The following is a 17,106-nucleotide window of genomic DNA, read 5'->3' on the forward strand; positions in this document are numbered from 1 at the left end:
AACAGAAACTTTGCAGGCTAACAGGGATCGGCAAGAAATATTCAAAGTGATGAAAAGCAAGGACCTACAACCTAGATTACTCTACCCAGCAAAGCTATCATTTAGAATCAGAGGACAGATAAAGAGCTTCCCAGACAAGAAAAAGCTAAAGGATTCATCATCACCAAACCAGTACTATGAAATGTTACAGGGTCTTCTTTAAGAAGAAAAAGGAAAGGATAAAAATATGAACAATAAAATGGCAATACATACATATCTATCAACAAAATAAACATACAAACAGGAATAAAAAAGAATCATAGATACAGAGAACATTTTGATTTTTGCCAGGTGGGATCAGGATCAAGGGGATGGGTGAAAATGGTGAAGTGATTAAGAAGTACAAATTAGTAGTTACAAAATAGTCATGGGAATGTAAAATGTAGCATAGGGAATAGAGTAGCCAAAGAACATATGCAGAACCCATGGGAATGGACTAAGGTGTGGGGATGGCCTGAGGAAGAGCAGCGGGGGCATGCGGGTTTGGGGGAGAGTACAGGGGCTGACTGGAGCAGGACAAAGGGGGAAAATTTAGGGACAACTGTAATGGCATAAAGAATAAAATATAATTAAAAATAAATGGCTAATTAATATATAAAGAGGTGTTCAACCTAATTATTCATCAGAAAAATACAGATTAAAACTCATTTTAAAGGCCATTACTATCCATCAGAATAACTTAAATTAAACATATAATTTGAAAGACATTAATTTTAAAGTATAGGTGGCACTACACTCTTACATTGCAGGTAGAACTGTAAATCAAAGCAACCACTTAAAACACCATTTTGCAGTATCTACAATATTAAAGTTAAACATATGCTTACACTATGGCCCAGCAATTCTATTCCCAGGAAGAAACTAAGAAAAATGAGAATATAAATCCACTAACAGTCATGTTCAAGAATGTTTATAGCAGCATTATTCTTATTTTAAAGTCAAACTGAACTTCTGGGGTATACATGACTACGGATTTTAACACATTTACAGATTCCTTGAATCACTATCACAATCAGAAATCAAAACATTTCCATCACCCCAAAAACTCTCTCATATTCTCCTTCTGTAGTCACACTTGCCCTCCTCTGAGAACTCTTAGGACCCATGATTTATTCTCCATCACCACAATTTTCTCTTTGTAAATGTCATATAAACAGAATCACACAGCATGTAACCTTTTGAGCCTGGCTTCTCTAACTCAGCATTATGTCTTTAAAAGTCATCCAAGTTGTTTTGTATATCAACAGTTCCTTTTGCCTGGGTTGTATTTTATTGTATAGAAGTACTGTACCTTGTTTATGTATTCACTATGAAGGATATTTTGGTTATTTCTAATCTGAGGCAATTTTTAGAAATACTATTAACATTATTCACGTGCAGTTTGTGTGTGTGTGCGCGCGCACGTGCGCAACCCTAAGTTTTCATTTCTCTAGGGTATAAGAAACTACTAAAATGGTTTGTAGAGTGGCTATACTATTTTGCCTTTTACCAGAAACGCACAAGAGTTCCAGTTGCTCCACATCCTTGGTAACACTTGATATTGTATTTTTTTTACTGTAGCCATGGTAACAGGCATATATATACATTGCAGTTTTAACTTGTATTTTCTAATGGCTAATGATGTTAAACATGTGCTTTTATGCTATACATACGTCCTTGGTCGTGACATGTCAGTCTTTTGTCATTTCTTTACTAAGTTGTTTTCATACTGTTAAATTTTAAAAGTTCTTTATAAATTCTAGATAAAAGTCCTTTATCAGATGTGGGATTTACAAATCTTTTCTCAGTCTATAATAACTTTATACTGAATAGCTAAAAACTATAAAAAGCCTGAAGGTCCATCTACAGAAGAGTAATAAATAAATTGTGGCATACTGATACAATGGAATGCCACATAGTAATTAAAAGAGCAAATCACTGATAACACACAAAAACATGGATAATGATTCTACCTCTCAGGCATTATAATGAACAAAAGAAGCCATACATACAGAGGAATCCCGGAAGGTGAGATATGCTATCCAACTATGAAGAATATTTTCTCAGCCTATTTATTTTAGGATTTCATTAAATCAAACGTCTGTTATCTTTTATTATTTATCTTCCTTGCTGCCACCACCACTACCACCACCACCACTTTTCCTTTTCATTTTACTTCTAGGTATACTGTTTTTGGAAGAAGTATAGAGGGACCGGTGACAGAGAAACAAATTTAGAATGTTTTAGGATCCAGTATCTTCTTTTGAACAACAAAACTAAGAGAATTTGTTTGCTATAAAGTATCTGCAACCACATCTCTGTTCTCAATCTTCTTAATTTTGTCATTTCAATAATATTATAACATGAAATCATATAGTGTATAATAACCTTTTGAGATTGGCTTTATTTACTCAGTATAATTTTCTTGAGATATATGAAAGCTGTCTGTATCAATAGTTCATTCCTTTTTATTACTAAATAGTATTCCACAGATGAAATGTCCTGGATGAAATCAACAGCCTAAAAAAACTTCCTAGTCCTTGAATCCTCATCTGTTACTCCCCAGAATAGTGATTTCAACCAGTGTGCCGCAACAAGTTTTAAAACATGTAAAACCTGACCACTTTCACCTTAGATTGTCAAATAAAAAAATGCCAACAGTCAACACAATAGCCATCTGGTGTGACTAAACAAAAACTTATTTTTTTGTCAGATCAGCAAAAAATATACTTTTTGGTGTGCTGCAGAATTTTAGTCATTAGTTTATGTGTGTCATTAGATGAAAAAGGTTGAAAATCACTACCCTAGAAATATGAAACACTAACCAAAGCATCAGAATGCTACACTAACAAAAAATTTTAACACAGTTCTAATACTCTACCTCATTGGTCTTATCTGACAGGTACATGCCATCTGTACTTATTTAAGAAACATGGCTCCTGCCCTGACTAGTGTGGCTGAGTAGGTTGGGTGTTGTCCCACAAACTGAAAGGCTGCAGGTTTGGTTCCCAGAGAACATGCCTGGCTTGTGGACCAGGTCCCAGTTGGGGTGTGCGAGAGGCAACCAATGGAGGTTTCTCTTCCTCCCTTCTCCTCGGTATAAAAATAAATAAAATCAGAGAGAGAGAGAGAGAGAGAGAGAATGAGAGAAAGAAAGTGGGAAAGAAAGATGGCTCCTTGGCATCCCTGAGAACCTTTATTTCCTTTGTGATTCTGAATTTATAAAATGGTTATTGAAGTTTTAACAACTTATGCATTTGAATATTTGAACCTATACTAAAATGACAGGTTCATGAAACTTGATGAATAACAAATAAAAAGTTGAATGACATTCATGTGATTATCTGTAAGCAGTTAAGAGAAAAATAAAATTTATCGAACTTGTAGTTCCTGTATAAAACCTAATGCCTGCTTTTAATTTGAAGTTAAAAAAACATCGTCAACATTTCTAATTCTACTAGTGTGTTAAGCTACAGGTCCTACAAAAAAATTTTTATATAACTACACAAAATCCTTCCTATTTCTTAAGTATATACAATAAATTTCTTTTTATTGGAGAAGAAACTATTGTTCAACAGGTTTAAATAAAGATGGCATGGCTTTGGAGACCTAAATTTCAATTAAAAATGATTTCAGGTAAGAACTTTAAATATAAGTGACTGCAATTTCTTTTAAAATAAGGCAAAAGACTAGTAAATCAAACATTCACAAGCCCAATTACTACCAAATTTCAGTTCAACATGATTAAAAAAAACCAACCTCTTCTGAATTCATAAACTGTTTTCACAAAGAGTCAACTCACTTATAGAAATTCTTCTATACTGTAATCATCGAAACTTTAAAAGGGTAAAAACAAATACCTGACTTCACCATCCTGGGCATAGTCAACATGGAAAGCAGGTGCAAAATGAATCTGTTCCATTCTTGGACTTGGTAGATACAAATTCTGATCTGTATTGATCACTATTAGAATCTAGGTACTAAACAAGGAACTGTTTAAGAGGTCTAACCTCTCCTACTCAAGCCACTATAACATCTGAGCAGCTCAGCCTATCTTCTGACCATATAGCAAAACATGCTTCAATGAAGGGTTTGGCCTGATGATTAACCTTGGCCTAGAAGACTCAACAACCATAACAAGGAAATGGAAGAACAATCACACCTTTTGAAGGCTAGTTTCTTAATAATGACACATGACCAACATTTCCATATTGAAATTTAGAAGACTAATATTAAGCAAGAAAACAGCTGGAAGTTAGATGTTTATTTAACTAAAAAAATTTAGCGTCTTCTAAAAGTGAATTCTAAAGCATCACATACAATGTACAATTGATGATAAATGTTCACAACAGTCACCTAAATTAGCTAATGATAAATTACCATCTCTAATAAATGTCTTTAATAAAAAGCCCTAGAAACAGAATACTCTACAAATTGACTTGACTAGAAAACTAAAATGTATGTCTTCTAAATGGTTTCTATGTAAAAATTTTAATTAATGAAAGCAAATACCTACAAAGAGTTCAAAAACCCATTTTTTATATTAAAAGGAAATTTTGCAATATGCTACAATGAATGAAACTTGAGAACAGTATGTCCAGTGAAATAAGCCAATCACAAGAAGAAAGATACTGTATGATTCCACTTATATGAAGTACTTTGAATAGTCAAAATCATAAAGACAAAGTATAATGGTGGTTGTCTGCCAGGGGCTGGAGGGAGGGGAGAATGGGGAGTTATAGGTATGAAGTTCCAACTTTACAAGATGAAAAAAGTTACAGGGATGCACAATGTGAATGTACTTCATACCACCAAACACTTAAAAATGGTGACGATGATAAATTTATGTCCTGTATACTTTACTACAATTAAAAAAAGTTTTCAATGATCTAAAAATTCAAATCCATGAAGATGCTTTTTCTATTTCTATTATTTCAGAGTGCATTAACTCTATGACGAACGTTGGGTGCTGAGCCTGTCTAAAAGCTTTCCAAATGAGTCAGAAGTACATTCAGACTATAACATAGTAAATACAATTAGGACACTTGATGTTTACCAGATGATCTCTCTTCATTGCATAATTCTAACCTTTGTTTCCACTAATGTCACATCATAACCAAATGTATACTGTATAGCAAAAAGACAAAGCAAATAATTAAATAAAGTATAAAACGCCTCTATCCATATCAATCTCTTCCATATGTTGTATGTTTTATTTACATAGACACATATAAACACTATGTTTTACACTTTAATTCCCATGCATATCTAGCAACATATCTCATACATTGCAGAGAATCATTAGTACCACTGATTGATTTTGAGTCTCCACCTTCATAGAAACCTGAAATGTTTTTACCTTTTCAGAGATTAAGGAATAACAGGAGGCTAAACATCTAGAAATGCTACACGGTCAACAGATGTTTCTATTTGATAGAGTTAGATCAATTTGTTATGAAATACCTTGTTTCCTTTGAATAAACACATACTAGAGAATTGTCATGAGGGTTGAAATCATGACCTGCTGGGCCAGTCACTAGGAGTGAGTTCAGTAAACGCTTGCAGATCAGTTGATTCAAAACTCTTCAACATGTGCCCTAGCCAGGTAACTCAGTTGGTAAGAGCACCATCCTGCTACGCCAAGGTTGCAGGTTCGCTCTCCAGTCAGGGTACATACAAGAATTAACCAATGAAAACATAAGTGGAACAACATCTCTCTCTCTCTCTTCATCTCTCCTTTTCTCTAAAATCAATAAATAAAAATTTTTAAGAAAAGGGCTCTAACATGCAGTTGTGGATCAATAGCTCCCAAGAAAGCAATTATTAAGTTCAAAGCAAGAAACATGTACTGAGCACAGTTTTTAAAGTTGGAAGGAACCTTAGAGATCTTCCTATTTAATCCCATCTGTTTACAGATAAATAAACCACCACCCAGAGAGGCAAACTGGCCTCCCCGGGATCACAGTATAACAAAACCTAAACCCAGCTCTTCTGACTCTGACTGTGACTCTGACTCCAGTCATTTACTTCTTTTTCACTGCTTTGAACTAACTGCAGTGTTATAATCTTGTATTTTGTCATTCTCACTAATGGCCTTATGTCCAATGTATCATAAATACACTCTGTATTTGACTTACACATTTACATTTTTAAAGTAGATTAAGTCAGTTGCATGCATTTCCTAGATCTTGATTACTACAATTATGTACAAAAACTCAATATAAATTAAATCATTTGGTTCCCTGAAGCATACCTAGTATAAACATGGCTTATTTCTTTCCCTGGTAGATGTGCACCACTAAGTGATCAAAACAGAAAACTGGGAGCCATAAAACAAGGTAAATGAGTATACTGCTGATAGTGGGATGGACTGGAGCTTCTACCTTGTCAAGACAGAGCTTTGTTGTCAGCCCACGTGCTTAATTCAGGTCACATTCTTGAGCTCCAGGAGTATGTGATATATGAATATTCATTGGATGAAGCTGATGAAAAAGGATGGCTTCCACTGCATGAAGCTGTTGTTTAACCCATTCAACAAATACTTAAAATTGTTTTGAATGGTTTCTCACTCCTTTAACCAAACCAAATTAAGAATATAGAAATTATGAGCATTCCCAATGAACATAACAAGCAAAAGGAAAAAAGCAGATTATCTGAAATTTGGGGGGTGGGGGAAGTACTTGTTTTAAACTCAAGAGTACAAAAATTAGCACATTTTGGGTAGGTTCAAAGTTCACCATTTGCCTCCTCCCAAGAATGTGCAGAAAGATTATCAGGAAAAGTGATAAAAGTTTTTTATATCATAAATTATTTGAATAGAAAGCTTTTTGCTTTTGAAAGTTTTAATTTTTCATCTTGAACTATTTCTTGATGTAAGTTTTCAAGATTACCATGTAGTACAAGTAGTCCTTACAATATTTGTCCTTATATTACATTATTTTTTATAATGTAAACGTTAATATTTTGACAAATAAAATTTTTAAAAAGCTACATAGTGAGTGACCTACCATCAGGCAAATGTCACCAGTCTACTTTAAAAAGCCAACTATTAATATATTAATTAACTTTCAAACTCATTCAGTATCAAATAATTATTCTCTTAAAAAACTAACACTTTAGACATCTTTCCAGAAAAATTTTAAAAGTAGTATTTCCTCTTTCCTCTAGCCCCAAAACAGGTAAGTAATTATGAGTAGTTGTAGACTTCCTAGAGTTCTCATAAAACTTTGTAGCACTATCAATACAGCAAGCATTTCTGCTTATTCCTGGTTTCCTTAAAATGAGAAGCAGGTTCTTGCAGGGCCCAGATCTTTCTACCCTACAAGTTCACAGAAAGCGATAAACTTATAATTTCTATCTAAAAACAAATGACTCCTAAATGCAATACCTACTTCCAAGTATCTAAGCTACTTAAGATTTAGGAAGAAGCAGCCATTTAATTGAATCTATTAAAAGTGACAAATAAATTTAAAGGAAAAATAATCTGGAGAAACCTTTAAAGTCTTAATGTAAGAAAACATCACTAATATCCAGAGTTACCTACATTCAATCTAATGCATAGAAGCTAGCAGGCACAATTTTAAAAATCTACTTAAAAATTATATTCAGGTTGTGGTCAATGTCAATTAGGAATTTCATTCTTATTAAGGTGCAATTTTCTAGCAGCTGAAGACTTTCTGCTATTAAGGACTTTTATTAGCAACAGCAGCGAGAAATTTACAAAGAAAGGCAGCAGCGGCAGTATGAACTAGTGGTTAAAAGTCTAGACTTTGGACTAGGTTTGAACCATAAACTTGCGATATAATATAAATTACCTAATTTCTCTGTACAGTAATTTCATCATCTGTAAGATGGAGATAATATGTGCTCACTTTACATAGTTTTTTTTGAAGACAAAATACTTACCGATGATAGGCCTCTCGCCGATACTTTTTCAGAGCATGTTTATCCATGTTAGCAGGCAGATCTGCTGCATTCTGTAACCGATCACTCCAGGAGGTCATTTTAACTGTATGCTGAATCCTAGAAAAGAAAACCAGTATGGTAATTTAGTAGCTTAATACTGGCACCTGCATGCTAATAACTGATTTTTAAAAAATTAGAAAAACTCTAATTTGCAAATGCCTGATATAATTATTTATTTAAATATACTGAATATGGTAAGTATACAAAAAATTTACCGATGCTTCTAAACTATGTAAATTTAGGAAAAGTTTTCATATAATAATTTCTATCCAAAAAGATCATATATATCACTTCAAAATAATAAAGCACAACTAACTTTAATCCTAAATTCTAGAAAAGGAACTAAGACCACAGATTTATGGAAAGAGATAATTTTCACTTAACATGTTTCAAATTGTGTAAACAATTTTTAAATCCTGATCAACATACTAAGCTCAATCAATGGTAAGTAATGAATTGTGTTGATTTCTAACTTTATCATACTTTTATATTTTTATATAAAAATAATTTTTTCAGCTGGTATAATGGACTAGAAGAAATAAACTAAAACATTTCATCTCATTAGTGAACATCTAAAATGAGGTAAACAGCTAAGTGTCTACCTTAAGTACTTAAAACACTAGACATTGTTCTAGGTTTCATTTCTATTTTTAAAATTTTCAAAAATTTTAAATACGGATGAAAAATATCCTTTTAAAGATAAAAATTTAATAACATTTTATTAAAGTACCAATATTTGTCAAAACAAACAACACTCATAGACACCACGTTGCCACATGGAAGGAGCGTTAGGGGGCTGGGTGGAAACAGGGAAGGGGTTAAGCAGTACAAATTGGCAAAAAAAACAGTAATGAAGATGTACAGTACAACATAGAGAATAGAGTCAATAATATTGTAATAACTATGTATGGTGCCAGGTGGACACTAGGCTTATCCAGGGGATCACTTTGTAAGTTAAGTTACATCAATGTCTAATCACTATGCAATACACCTGAAACTAATAGAATATTGAACGTCAACTACAATTGAAGAAAGTTAAAATAAAATACCAATGTATGTGAAAACATCTGCAACCCAATTTATTTCCAATTTTGAAAATGCTTACCATTTATGACATTAAGTCAATTTTAAAATAAACCATCTTTGTAGTATTTAAAATAAGTTATTGAGGTAAAATTCTCATAAGAAAATTAATACTTTTAAAATAAGTCAATGGCATTTAGTTCATTCATTGTTATGCAACCACCACCTCTATCAAGCTCCAAAATATTTCTATCACTACAAAGTAAAACCCCTTACCGGTTAAGAAGTTTCTTCTAATTTCCCCTAACCCCCAGTCCCTAGCAACCACCATTCAGGGTTCTTCCTCTATGAATTTATCTACTCTGGAAATTTCATATAAATAGGATTTATCTATTCTAAAAATTTCACATAAATAGAATCATACAATATGTAACCTTTTGCATCAACCTTCTTTCACTTTACATAGTATTTTCAAGTTTCATCCATGCTGTACTATGTCTGACACTTTATTCCTTTTTATGACTTAGTAATAAATATTCCTCTGTATTTATATATCGCTATTTGTTTATCCATTTTTCTGTTGATGGACATCTGTACTATTTCCACCTTTTGGACTATTATAAATAGTGTTGCTATCAGCACGTATATACAATGTATTTGCTTGAGTACCAGTTTACAATTCTTTTGGATATACTTGTGTACTTTGGTCTGTAATATTTTTTAAGTATATTTTATTGATTATGCTGTTAAGAGTTGTCCCAATTTTTTCCCTTTGTCCCCCTCTACCAGGGAACCCCCTTCCCTCCAGCAATACCCCACCTTAGTGCATGTCCATGGGTCATGCATGTAAATTCTTTGGCTTTACCCTTTCCTATACTATTCTTAACATCATCATCTATTTTGTACCTACCAATTACACTTCTTGATCCCTGCACCATTTCCCTCTTTCATTCCCTTCCTCCTCCCAGCTGACAACCCTCCAAATGATCTCCATATCTATGATTCTGTTCCTGTTCCACTTGATTAGTTTTTTAAATTCAGTTGTTGATAGTTGTGCATTTGTTGTCTTTTTAATGTTCATAGCTTTGATCTTCTTTTTCTTATTTAGTTCCCTTTAATATTTCATATAATAATGGCTTGGTGATGATAAACTCCTTTAGTTTTACCCTATCTGGAAAGCACTTTATCTGCCCTTCCATTCCAAATGATAGCTTCACTGGATAGAGTCATCTAGGTTGTAGGTCCTTGCTTTTCAGCACTTTGAATACTTCTTGCCAGTCCCTTCTAGCCTGTAAAGTGTATTTTGAGAAATCAGCTGACATTATTATGGGAACTCCTTTGTAGGAAACTCTCTGCTTTTCTCTTGCTGCTTTTAAGATTCTCTCTTTATCTTTAAACTTTGGCATTTTAATTATGATGTGTCTTGGTGTGGTCCTCTTTGGATCCAACTTGTTTGGGACTCTCTGCACTTCCTAGACCTGTGTGGCTATTTCCTTCTCCAAATTAGGGAAGTTTTCTTTCATTATTTTTTCACATAAGTTTTCAATTTCTTGCTCTTCCTCTTCTTCTTCTGACACTCCTACTATTCAGATGTTGGTATGTTTGGAGATGTCCCAGGGGCTCCTTATTCTATTCTCATTTTTTTGAACTCGCTTTTCTTCTTGCTGTTCTGATTGAATGCTTTTTTTCTTTCTTATGTTCCAAATCACTGATTTGAATCTCGGCGTCATCCCCTCCACTGCTGGTTCCCTGTGAATATTTCTTTATTTCACTTAATGCAACCTTCATTTCTGCTTCGGTCTTTTTTATGCTGTTGCAGTACCCAGTGATTTCTTTGAACATCCTAACAACCAGTGTTTTGAACTCTGCATCTGATAGGTTGCTTATCTCCATTTCATTCAGTTCTCTTCCTGGAGTTCTGCTCTGTTCTTTCATTTGGGCCATATTTCTTCGTCTCCTCAATTTGGCAGCCTCCCTGTGTTCGTTTCTGTGCATCCGGAAGAGCTGCTTTGACTCCCTCTCTTAGTAGCATGGCCTCTTGTAGAAAAGGCACCTGTAAACTGAATGGGGCAGAGCCTTAGAGGTAGTCACCAGGACGTGGCAACCTGTTTCACCACTTTGTGGCTCTGAATGTGGGATGGCTCAGAGAGGGGACAGTGCTGCTGCCTGGCCTCTGGAGATTGTCCAAGAGGAAGCTGTCTCCCCAGCACTTGTCCCCTTGCCAGTCACTTCACTTTCTCCTCTTCTTTGCATAGGCCACTCGTGCCCTTCCAGCTGTAGCCCTGGTGCTCAGTCCCAGAGGGAGTGGGTCTGCATGAGTCCCAAGTCTATTGTGGACCCTTTAAGAGCAGTATCTTGAGAATCCCACAGTTTCTTCCGCTGCTCCAACCCCCACTGGTTTTTGCAGCCAGAAGTTATGGGAACTTATATTCCTGGTGCTGGAACCCTAGTCTGGGTCATCTGGTGTGAGGCTAGGATTCCTTGCTCCTGAGATATCCCTCTTGAATTTTTATCCACCATATGTGTGTGGGAGACCATCCCATTCTTTGTCTGCGCCTCTCTTATTCACCTCAATGGATGGGGTTCCTTTAATTTTGTAGTTGTCAGACTTCCATTCAACTCAATTTCTGACAGTTCTGGCTGATGGCTGTTCTATATTTTAGTTGTAATTTTGATGTGGTTGTGCATAGAGGCGAGCCATGTCTGCCTGTGCCACCATCTTGACCGGATCTCTCGGTTATTCTGGTCTGTAATATTTTTAAGTAATCAAGACTTCCAAACAACGTTTATAGAATAAAAGCACTGGTACTTACAAAAGAGTCTAAATAAAATCTTATTCAAATATAAGATTAACTTGAGAAGTTATCTGCTAATTATAATTTAATATAAATATACTGAAGGATTTTTAATTCATGTAGCAAATTCAGACTATTTTGCCAACCAAAAAAGGAGAAATTTTAAAAGTAGAGTGTTACAAATAAACTTCAATGATTTCTTTTTCATTTTTGGTGGGGGTGGGAGAAAAGACCAGGACTGTATCTTACGTAAGTTTAAATAAAATTCAGAAGTGAAATTTGTACTCTGTGATACATTATAAGATCCCAGAATAGTCATGCCATTAAAGAAAGACTAATCTAAGTTCTACAGCAATTACATAAAATAAAATAAAGCATAGAAAATAAAATGTTTACTTAGTGGTAAGGCCTTAGGCACATTCAAATTTTCAAACATCTCTAACAGTATCACAAAAGTCTACCTCTTTAAAAAAAAAAAAATTAGCAGATTTGCAAAGGGTAAACCCTCTCATCTTATTTGCATATTGATTAACACACATGTGGTGAGGAAACCACCTGAGGCCTGAAAGAGAACCAGCTCAAAGGTTTAAAGGGAACAATCTCTGAAGCTCACACAGGCTGCGAATAGTTTCTGCCCCAATCATGCAAGAACTCTTTACACAGTATTAAGTAAAGCAATTGGAATGATTTTGAAACTATAATAGGACAAAATTATCTAGCCTAACACTGCTCTGGTCCTACCTACCAAAGGTTAAAAGACCTGAAAGGATCAAACCAATTCCAAGTAATTTACCATGACAAAAAACAGCTCAAGAAGATTCACATGAACACAAAAATATCCAGCGTTAGAGAAGGTAAAATTAATAAAATTAGCAGCATTCAAAGAAACAGAAAATATGATCCACAATGAGAAACAAACCCATAAATGATACAAGTGACAGAATACTCAAAAGTTATTACAATTGAATAGCATAATATATAATTCAAATAATAAATCATTTAATATATAATTTATAACTGAACATGTCTGATATGATCAAAAAACTAGAAGGCTGAAAATGTTAAGTACAAACATGAAAAATTAAAAAAGGAGACCCAAATCAAACATCTAGAAATGACAAACACAATATCTGAGAAGAAAAATACACTCAACAGGATCAAGGGCAAATTAGACATTAAAAATTAGTGAACTGAAAGGCATAACAATAGCAACTAAAATAGAAAAAAGAAACTAAAATAGAAAAAAAGACTAAAAGCATTAACAGTATCAGTGAGCTATGCAATGGTTTCAAGCAGCTTAATATACATGTAATTGGAGGTCACAAAGGAAGAGAAGACAAAAAAAAATAAGAGAAATAATAGGTAAAATATAACCAAATTTAATGAAGACTATAAATCCACAGATCCAAGAAAACTCAGCGAACTCCAAGCACAAGAAAGAAGAAAATAACACCAAGGCACATTTTAGGGTAAGTTAGAAATGCAACATGCCTCCAGCAGTAAAGGCGCCTGGGAAATGTTGGACTCTGTGTAACCTCTGTGACTATTTAACCCTCTGTAGCCTCAGGGCTGCCTGACTATTCAGAAAGCAGGAACGCCACCCAAATATCATGCCCCCCAGGAAGGAGGTTAATGAATGTACAGAGTGTGGATAACTGCCTGATGTTATCTATTAACTTAGAAATGCACTGTTTGTTCTGGTGGCCTACCATGGCTACTCACGATATGGTTTTACTATTAAACTCCTATAAAAAAAACCAAAAAACCCTGTCCTAAGACGGGAGTGGATGTCTTCCTGGCCAGCCACCACTGGGAGCAAGTAGCTGCTTTGCCCGTGTAAGGAAGTTTCTCCGATTAAAGCTCTTAGGAATCTGAATAAGGCTACGTGTCAGTTCTTTGTAATCGATCGTGAATTTGGACTTTTAGGGCTTTCCCCCAACACACATCAAAATCAAATTCCTTAAAAAGAGTGATAAAGAGAAAATATTAAAAAGCAGCTAGACACACAATAGAGTGCAAAGATGCCATATTAAAAAGTTTATACCTGAAATTTGCATATTATTATTAACACAAATATACCTTGTTTAAAAACATATCCCAAGGAAGGTAAATTCTTACTAAAGGAGCCAACAGTCAGGGACTTTCAGGCAAGATGGCCTAGTAGGTAAACGCTGTGCTTGCCTCTTCCCATGACCACATCAAAATGACAACAAAATTAGAGAACCACCACCCTAGAGAACCACCAGAACTCCTATAACTAAGGATATAAAGAAAAAGCCACCTCAAGACTGGCAGGAGGGCTTGAGATGCAAAATGAGCTGGTCCCACACCTACATGTGGGGGTAAATCGGAAGGAATATCTTGATTTTGCAGGTCCCAGCCCCACACAGGGAGAGGAGTCCCCACAACAGCTATCTGTGAAAATCAGCAGGGACTCAGTCCCATGAGACGGAGGGCTGCTATAGCCCCAGGCGTCATCTTAAAGGGCCAAAGCACAGACTCACTTGCTCACAAAAACTCGCTCTAAGCTCCAAGTAAGAATAGCAGCTCAAAAAGTGCCAGAAACATACGGAGAGGAACTAAACTGGCTTCAGGGCAAGGGCTGGAAGGACAACTCTTTCCCAGACTAAAGTGCAAAAAGTGCCATTGTTGAGCCCTCCCACAAAAAGCCTGAAGGCCAGGTGGGCACCAAATCTGAGCCTCCATTAACCTGGCTAAAAGGGCTCTCTCCCCACCCTGGTGATTCTGAGACCCAGCCCATCCAATTCATATATCCAGCATGAACCTTTGAGAAGCTAATCCACACAAAGCAACCAGCCTCGGCCTGTGCTGCAGACTAGAATCTGTTCAATGTCCACAAACCCCAGACAAGCAGCGGGGGGTCTCTGTGTGCCTTGTATTTCTTGCTAAGCAGCCCCAAGCCCTGCACTAGTGGCAGCCAGCCTGTTCAGAACATAACCACTTGCAGGAGTCCAAGCCTAGCACAGGCATCTACCAACCAGATCACTTTGCAACAAGAACCAGGTGGCCCTGGGCTGGACACCGGCAGTGGCTGATCCTGACCTGCACGTTCCAAGAGGCCCCAGAAACACCACACCAACTTCAGACCACACAGAGACCCATCAAATTAGCACTGCAAGCACACCCAAAGAGTAGACGTGGTGGGCATCAGAGCCCTGCTAAATAAAATCCCACTCCATGAGGTCAGCCCCTGGCACAACAGCCTCTCTGCTGCTATCAAGGCCAGTCCTTACAGCCAGTCAGCTTGAGGGTCAATCCCACCCGTGATGTGCCAAAAGCAATCAAGGCTCAACTACAAGAGGAGCGCAACCACAACCCACACAAGAGACACCTCTGGAGCACCTAGGTTAGATCAACAGGGAGACTGCATCACTGTGCCCCAGAGGACACCAACTATACATAAGATCACTCTGCCAAGACTGGGAGGTATGGCAAATTACCTAATACTGTACATAGAAATAAACAGGGAGGCAGCCAACATGAGGAGACAAAGAAACATGTCCCAAATGAAAGAACAGGACAGATCTCCAGAAAAACAACTAAACATAATAGAGACAAGCAATCTACCAGATGCAGAGTTCAAAAGCAGATCATAAGGCTGGGCTGCTCAATGAAGTTAGGGAAAGAACAGATTATCTCAGTGAGAACCTCAACAAAGAGATAAGAAACACAGAAAAGAGATGAAAAGAACTAGTCAGAAATGAAAAATACAATAACTGAAATGAAGAATACATTAGATAGATTCAATAGCAGATTAGAAGCAGCAAAGAATCCCACCAGTGATTTGGAAAACAACGTAGCAAAAAACACCCAATCATAACAGAAAACAGCAAAAAAGAATCCAAAAAATAAGGATAGTTTAAGGGACCTCTGGGACAACATCAAGCATAACAAAGGTACCAGAAAGAGAGATAGAATGAAATTAAATACCTCTTTGAAGAAGCAATGACTGAAAACTTCCCTAACATAGCAAACTTCCCTAACATAGCAAACAACATACAAGTCCAGAAAATGCAGAGTCCCAAACAAGATGAACCCAAAAAAGCCACTCCAAGACACATAAGAGAGACTCTTAAAAGCAGCAAGAGAAAAGCTTTGACCTACGAGGGAGCTCCCATAAGACTGTTAGCTGATTTCTCAACAGAAATGTCAAAGGCCTGAAGGGATTGGCAGAAAAATGATAAAAATCAAGGTCCTACAATCAAGATTACTCTACACAGCAAGGCTATCATTTAGAGACAGAGAGCTTTGCACACAAGAAAAAGCTGAAGGAGTTGTTCACCACCAAACCAGTATTACCAAAAATGTTAAAGGGACTTATTTAGGAAAAAGGGGGAAAAAATCAATACTATGAATAAGAAAATATAGTAAAGGAAATTCTCATGGATATAAGCAAACACATAATAAAAGCAGTGGATCAACAAAATAAGTACAACTAGCTCAGAACTAAAAATAGTACAAAGGTTAAAAGCCAGAAGTAGGAATATTATGTGTAATTACAACACAAACTAAGGGATACACACAAACACACATACACACAATAGTAGTACAAAAATAATGACAAAAATTGCCCTGGCCAGTATGACTCAGTTGGTCGGAGCATCTTCCCATAAACTGGAAAGCTGCAGGTTTGATTCCGAATCACGGTACATGCCTAGGTTGCAGGTTCAGTTCCCAGTCAAGGTACGTATGTATGAGAGGCAACCAATCGATGCTTCTTTCTCACATCAATGTTTCCTTCTCTCTCTCCCTCCCTTGCCCCCTTTCTAAAATCAGTAAGCATGTTCTCAGGTAAAATAATAATAAAAATAATAATAACAACAACAAAGAAAACATAAAAGTGAAAAGGATAAGTAAAAATGGTAGTGATTTTAAAATGTGTTAAGAGTCCTGACTGCTGTGGCTCAGTGGATTGGGCATCATTCTGCAAACCAAAGGTTTGCCAGTTCAACTGGTTGGGGCACATGCCTGGGTTGTGGGCCAGGTCCCCAGTTGGAGGCATGTAAAAGACATCTATCACACATCGATGTTTCTCTGTTTCTCTCTCCCTTCTCCTCTCTAAAAATAAATACATCTCTCACACATTGATATTTCTCTCCTTCTTTTCCCCTTCCTTCCCTTTTCTCTAAAACTAAATAAATAAAATCTTTTTAAAAAATTAAATATATGTATTTGAACTTAAGCGACTATCAACTTAAAATAGACTGCTCTAAACATTGCCTGGTATAAATAAAGCACATGATACCCACAAACCAAGTATTTCCAAGAGATATACAATAAAGAG

At 36.0% G+C, this 17,106-nt stretch overlaps 1 protein-coding gene across 4 annotated transcripts in view; it reads right to left on the bottom strand.

The window, feature by feature from the left end:
- The window catches only part of NT5C2 (5'-nucleotidase, cytosolic II), a 156,542-nt gene that overhangs the window by 78,799 nt on the left and 60,637 nt on the right, over positions 1–17,106 (bottom strand). For all 4 annotated transcript variants that reach the window (XM_090278536.1, XM_090278537.1, XM_090278534.1 and 1 more), the window contains one exon: positions 7,924–8,040. In XM_090278536.1, the coding sequence (XP_090134662.1) occupies positions 7,924–8,021 (98 nt within the window). In that variant the 5' untranslated portion in view covers positions 8,022–8,040. Of the gene's footprint in view, positions 1–7,923; positions 8,041–17,106 lie in introns of those variants that run through there.

This window comes from Furipterus horrens, unplaced genomic scaffold (genome assembly GCF_987537825.1).
Source record: "Furipterus horrens unplaced genomic scaffold, mFurHor1.1.pri manual_scaffold_5, whole genome shotgun sequence".
Classification (NCBI taxonomy): Eukaryota; Metazoa; Chordata; class Mammalia; order Chiroptera; family Furipteridae; genus Furipterus; species Furipterus horrens.